We start from the raw sequence: 6585 nt of genomic DNA, 5'->3' as shown, positions 1-6585 counted from the left end.
CTGACTTTTTTAACTTTTAAAATACACGTCTAAACACACATTGCCACATTTACGTAAGTTGAGATAAATAAATCACAATTTTCTTGCCTAATAAATAGTTTTTCATTCACTGCCATGATCAGAGCATAACACCCAGAAAATATCAACAACAAGGGGAAAAAAAATCGGTCCCCTCTATCTTGTCGTGATCCGCTAAGCCTGTTCAAAGAAACAGGAAAAAAAAAGAGAGAAAATCTTCTCCCCTAAAAAGTAGGCGGTAATCGTTTGCTTGGAAAAATGGCGTTGAGCTATTAAGTCGCCAGAGCGCTACCTGCCATTGGAGGGGCACCTGGGATTGATGAGGCGCTGCAGCCAATCAGACTGCGCGAAAGGAGCGAACGGGCTCCAGTTAAAGGGGGCAGAAGAGGAGGGAGAGCCAGTCCACGGAGAAACAGGGACTCTCCGCCGATAAAGCGCTCACTCCGAGTCAGAGAAATAAATCCGTGCCCAAACTGGACCGCGGTGATTTTTTTTATTTTATTTATTATTATTCTTGAGATGCTCCAACCGCTCTCTTTGTGCGCGCGCAGAAGACGCCTAGTAAGATAACTGTTTTAATCCTAACTGTATTTTTTTTACTTTTATTTTCAGTAAAACATCAAAGGGTCGTAGTCAGGAGAAGAGGACACAAGGAAATCTTTCATTTTCGTTTGGATTTTTCGATTCCAAGTAATTAATGAATTATTTTATTGTTTGTTAGGTTTGTATCTTTTAGCTATGAGCGGAGAAGCGCATTCGATTTACGCCTGATGGTGTTTCTAAAGCTGGAAGTTGTATTGTTGCGTGCCAACATTTGATCTTTTTTTCTTTTTTTTTTTATTTTGTAATTTTTAAAAGAAGTCTGTTTTGGTTTTTAAACGCAAAATAACAATGTTACTGGATGCTGGCCACCAGTTCCCGGGACTGGGAGTGGGTTCGTTTGCCAGGCATCACTCAGCGAGCGACATGCAGGACAGAGACTTGAGTTTGGCGCAGAACAGCTTTGTAGACTCCGCACACATGGGTGCGTTCAAGCTCAACCACGATCTCTCTCCGGGACAGAGCTCTGCCTTCACCACGCAGGCACCGGGCTACCCCGCTGCGGCTCTGGGGGCCCACGCCGCTCATGTCACGTCGTACGCGAGCTCCCCCTTCAACTCTACCAGGGACTTTCTCTTCCGCAGCCGCGGCTTCGGAGAATCCTCTCCGGCGAGCGGCCAGCACGCTATTTTTGGCCCCACGGCAGGATCCCTTCATCACACCCACACAGACACTCAAAGCCACATTCTATTCCCCGGGATCCACGATCAGCACGGCTCCCACGGTTCGCCGAATGTCCTGAACGGCCAGATGAGGCTCGGACTGCCGGGTGAAGTTTTCGGGCGCTCCGAGCAGTACCACCAGGTCTCCAGCCCGAGGACCGACCCGTACTCCGCCGCGCAGCTCCACAACCAGTACGGCTCCATGAATATGAACATGGGCATGAACATGGCAGCCCACCACCATCATCACCCCGGTGCCTTTTTCCGCTACATGAGGCAGCAGTGCATCAAGCAGGAGCTCATCTGCAAGTGGATCGATCCGGAGCAGCTGAGCAACCCCAAAAAGTGCTGCAACAAAACTTTCAGCACCATGCACGAGCTGGTTACGCACGTCTCCGTGGAACACGTCGGCGGGCCGGAGCAGACCAACCACATCTGCTTCTGGGAGGACTGCGCCCGGGAGAGCAAGCCGTTCAAGGCGAAATACAAACTGGTGAACCACATTCGGGTGCACACGGGGGAGAAACCCTTCCCCTGCCCCTTCCCAGGCTGTGGCAAAGTTTTTGCTCGCTCGGAAAACTTGAAGATCCACAAAAGAACACACACAGGTAGGCCCAAATTTTACCCCTGTAGAGATAATAGGTTCAAATATCCTACATCTATGAATAAACTGTAGAATAATTTAAACATCCTGCATTTTTATTTACTGTTTATTTAGTCTAAGCCTTTATTTCCAAGTCATCTAAATGCGTCTCACTGACAGCACTCAGAATCTGATTAAGAGCGAGTATTTTGGGATGCTTAAGATAGATAGTAATCAAAGTAACAAAGTAGATTTAGAGTCAAATCTATATAATTAACTCTTTAAATGTGTTTCCTTTTTTTTGGATCTCAACTGTGACTATATAGATAGTATTCTCCTGATATCTGATACTGTTTACTTTTATTCAGCATTGGTGGAAATGGGTCAGTGGGAACAGTAGGAGCGCTTTGCGTGAGCAGACGGGGCTGGTATAGTAAATCTCATCAGCTCGTTCACCAACGCGGTTTAATAGCGCTTATCTCCTTCAGTGCGCTCCTCTCCTCACAGGGGACCTTTTTTTAAGGCTTTATTAATTAAATATTAGGAACTCGACTTCTGCATCTATAGTTGCTGGTTGCAGTAGAAGGGAAAAGCCTTTTGTTTGCGCCCCTTCTGATAGGAGCCGGGGTGCTAGACAGGGCCATTATCAGCCACTTCTTTAGCATTTGGACGCATTTTTGGGGGGTTACGTGAAATTGATCGTGTGCTAATTAGATTTTTATTGTCTTCGCACCAAATGGTATGCCCCTAGTGTAAGGCCCATCGAGGGACGGCCTTCCCACCCTTTTCCTAAATTACTATGCGCATTATTTAGGCAAAATAAGTCTTCCTTTTCCATCCCCCCCTTATTTTTCCCTCCATTATCCAAACTGCTTTTAAAATCAACCCCCTCAACTTAAAAAAAAAAAAAAAAAGATTCTAACGTTTGCATTTTATGCACAAGAGTCTTGTTTTTTTCTGCTCACAAAAATTGCAATGCCCGAGGCGATTTCATTCAAAACATTTGACACAGATGCATCTGTTTGTTGTTTCCTTTCTGCAGGAGAAAAACCTTTCCAGTGCGAGTTTGAGGGTTGTGACAGAAGATTTGCAAACAGCAGCGACCGAAAGAAACACATGCACGTCCACACGTCAGACAAGCCATATTTGTGCAAAATGTGTGACAAGTCCTACACACACCCCAGCTCTCTACGAAAACACATGAAGGTAAACATCTTATACAATATATATGTCTATTACTTAGAGTTTTTGCATCTCTTTGCAAATCATCTCATGCTTTTATTTTTTATTAACTTCTAATGTTTGATTTCTTCTTATTCTTTCATCCGCCAGGTTCACGAATCCACTCCATCTGCATCAGATTCATCACCAGCTGCAAGTTCTGGCTATGAATCGTCCACTCCCCCGGGCCTGGTGTCCCCCACCACCGAGACCCAAAGCAACACAACCCTGTCCCCAGCCTCAGCTGTGCACAACACCACCAGCCACAGTGGCCTGTCCTCCAATTTCAGTGAATGGTATGTGTAGGACTGAGCTCAAAAAAATAAAGCCACACACACATCACTTCCCAGCACTGGGCATTTCCACAGGAGTTTTCTTATTTGGACACAAAAACATTTATTTTTTATTTTAATATTCACCAGACAGTGTGATAATAACCAGCGGAGGGGAAATGTGTATGATAAACCTGAGGGGTGTGTTTCATACTGTAAATAGGAACTTAAAAAAATAAAATCCACCTTCTCATTTGGTTGTGGTAGTTTTGTCAAGTCTTTTGGTGTATAGACGTTCCTTCAGGTAGCTGTTTCTCTAACTGGAATCTTAGTGCACATATTACCATTAAAACTGTACTATAATGTTGACTATTGTGATCCTGAGGCAAACTGATTGTACTATACTAAAACATCTATAAACTGGAGAGAGTGCCAAAGTTAACCTTCTAACTCCAACAAACCACAATAATCATGATCGTGAATGTATATTTTAGTTTGCTGGGGCTTAACTTGTGATGTTTTTTGTGCTTTGCAAGTTTGAATTGTGAAGAAAAAAAAAAGAGAAAAACCTATCTGGAAAGATTGTGAGGTCAAATAAACGTTGTGCCGTTTTTTCAATTAATTTTTGGTTGGTTTTATTTTTATTTTGTTTTCTGGTCTGTACCCCACACACCTTTTCCTATTTTGTAAATATCAGCTGCCATATTTATCCATTTGTAATTAAATTATGGTATTTACTTGCTACAGATGAAACAGTATTTATAAAAAGAATGTTTCTTTGCCTATAAATATGTACAATGATGAGCTAAAAACACAGGCAGTTGTTTCGTTCTGTGCTAATTTTTTGTTTAAAGTTTTAAGAGGTGTTTCCTTCCTTTAATTGTGATAAGAATTTTACTGCTTACAAATATAATAAAAAGGTGTTGCAAGTGCTTAATAATTCTTTTGTCATCTTTTTTTTTTCTGGAATGCTGCTGGGGTTTGATGTTAAATGCTGTTTGGCAGCTTCTTTTGAATGAATTAGGGCCTCTCAAAAATGTTCAGAAAGTTTTAGGTTTCTACTCAAACATGCAGCTTTGCAGAGCATGCACACTGACAAACTATATGAACTGTGCATGCTTTTGGGGAGGCTTGTTATTTCAAAGCTATAATAAAAAAAAACTTAAATGCTGGATTTTGTTTTTATAATTAAAATAAAATCATACAGAACAGATTTTTTTATTATTATTTTGCACACTCAGAAAACGTTTTTGCATGCTATGCATGTCTAAACCAGAAAAATTTCTACTCCAGTTTTTTTTTTTTTTTTTTATTTCAGTTGGTGAGTTTGTTCAAAATCCCAGCTCCTTATGAATAAATCATTTCTACATCAGAGTACACTGGAGCCTTGAGTTGAAACAGCCATGAACTTGACTAGGCTAAGTCTTGTGGCCTCAGGTAGCCTCATCCTTCTATTTTCACCATTCTTTATGTTTGCATTACAATAATTTGCTTTTGATTGTAGTGTTTTATAAGCAGGATGAATAATGCAATATCTTTGTTTCCCTTTAAATGGCTGGATAGGATTGGTGTTGAATAAACCAGGACTTTCTTCTGATTGAATTAGCTCCCCTACAGTTGTATAAAAATTGGATGTTTGTGAGGTTCCTGAAATTGCATCTGCTAAACTCATGACTGAAGTAATTGAACTGAAATAACCCTGATGGCTGACCGTGTTTTCTGTAAACTATATATATTTTTTCATATGTTCTTTTGAGGTTTTGCTTTGATTCAACATAATTGCAGAGGAACATTATTTTTCCCCCTTTATTCGAACAAATGGCTCTTTAGAAAGTATTCAAAATAGACCAAAATTAAGACTATATAAATAGAAGGAGAATGGATGTCGCTTTGAGGCTGTTTTTGTTCGATAATTTGCGCATGCTTTTATAGGAATGAGTGCTTTGCATTCTTGTTACGCATGCAGACGTGGGGGACTTGTTATCTGTTGCGGGCAGGTTCTCTGCAGCAGCAGCAGCAGCAGCAGCAGCAAGTGGCACTGCCTCACGGAGATGCTTGACTGCAGGCGACGCTGTCTCTTGTTGTACAAGCTGCTCACATTACTTGGCTCACAGAGCGCATGTACAGTAAATAATACGGGCTGCTATGGATCTCCGGGGAGGAAACTCTGATCCCAACGAAAATCTGTTAAAAGCCAGTGAAAATGCCAAGCCACATAAATGCATGGTATTTACCATTTTAAAATAAGAGGAAAAAAACACACATTTTATTCCTGGTTAACATTTTTTTTCTTTTTACTTTATGAAATGGAAAATGTTGTAATTGAAAGAGGCGCATGGGTGATATAAGGTGAATATTCAGCTGCTGAAATGGTCTCCTTTAGTGGCTGGAGCGCTGACCTCCGCGGCTGAGCGAAGGTATGACCCATGGAGAGTGGGAAAGGTCAGCTCCACAACAGTGCGTCGATGTCGGTTCCTGTTCGGCTCATGCTGCGCTTATATTGATCCGCAAAGAAAGGAAGCGCCTTTTTTTTTGTTTCCTTATACTTCTCACTGCTCTTTGTACACTGCTGCTGTACTGTAAGGATGCAATACTGTAAATGGAGAAAAAACATCTGCCACACTGGTCCAACTGTGCCATTTGAGCTTCAATTCAAAGTTAGTTTAGATATTATATAAAATATTTTTTTTTTTTTAGAGTTTTAGGTGTTAAAATGCAATAAAAAATATGACAAAAAAATAAAATAAAAACATAAATATTACAAGTCGAACTTTTGAGTGACAGCGTTACACTATGAGTGAACACAACTCAGTTACTTTATGTTTGACTCTTTAAGTTATATGAGCGAAATAGTCACCTAGATTAGATGCGACAATACTTTTAAACCAAGTGCGCTCGGATGGAAAGACAAAAAAAAGAAAAAAGAAGAAGAACGACAACCCTAACTGTTTGTGATTTGTATGTTTCGTGTCAAAATATGACAGATGTGTTCAGTGAAACCAGCAGGAAAGAACGATGAAATGCAATTTAATCACTGCCACATATGTCACCGCGTGCGCACCTATCATGCGTCAGAGGGGATGAGTGTTACGCCTGCCTAATGTGGGTGGTGGAGAGGAAGAAGGAGACGTGGGGCTGTCATAGACCCTAATAATATGGGAACACAGTCCTGATCATCCTGACAAGGGCAGCATTTTAATTTGTCGGAACGCTGTCTAATTTGTTCTGC

General features: G+C 41.2%; 1 protein-coding gene across 1 annotated transcript; it reads left to right on the top strand.

Annotated features, from left to right (window-relative positions):
• Positions 1-195: 195 nt before the first annotated feature.
• zic2 (Zic family member 2) lies at positions 196-3531 on the top strand. Its single transcript, XM_015385985.1, has 3 exons — positions 196-1888; positions 2906-3069; positions 3196-3531. Exons 1-3 carry the CDS (start codon positions 910-912, stop codon positions 3388-3390), a joined length of 1338 nt encoding a protein of 445 aa, XP_015241471.1. The 5' UTR covers positions 196-909; the 3' UTR covers positions 3391-3531.
• Positions 3532-6585: the final 3054 nt, after the last annotated feature.

Source organism: Cyprinodon variegatus, unplaced genomic scaffold (assembly GCF_000732505.1).
Source record: "Cyprinodon variegatus isolate N-32 unplaced genomic scaffold, C_variegatus-1.0 Scaffold353, whole genome shotgun sequence".
NCBI lineage: Eukaryota > Metazoa > Chordata > Actinopteri > Cyprinodontiformes > Cyprinodontidae > Cyprinodon > Cyprinodon variegatus.
The sequence above is the reverse complement of the archived record's forward strand: the minus strand, read 5'-3'. Positions and strand labels throughout refer to the sequence as shown.

Bases quoted from the DNA above. Each gene is read 5' to 3' on its own strand.
- zic2 (XM_015385985.1), top strand. From the start codon at position 910: ATGTTACTGGATGCTGGCCACCAGTTCCCGGGACTGGGAGTGGGTTCG. The intron at 1,889-2,905 runs GTAGGCCCAAAT...TCCTTTCTGCAG, and splicing joins CCACAAAAGAACACACACAG to GAGAAAAACCTTTCCAGTGC. The intron at 3,070-3,195 runs GTAAACATCTTA...TTCATCCGCCAG, and splicing joins CTCTACGAAAACACATGAAG to GTTCACGAATCCACTCCATC.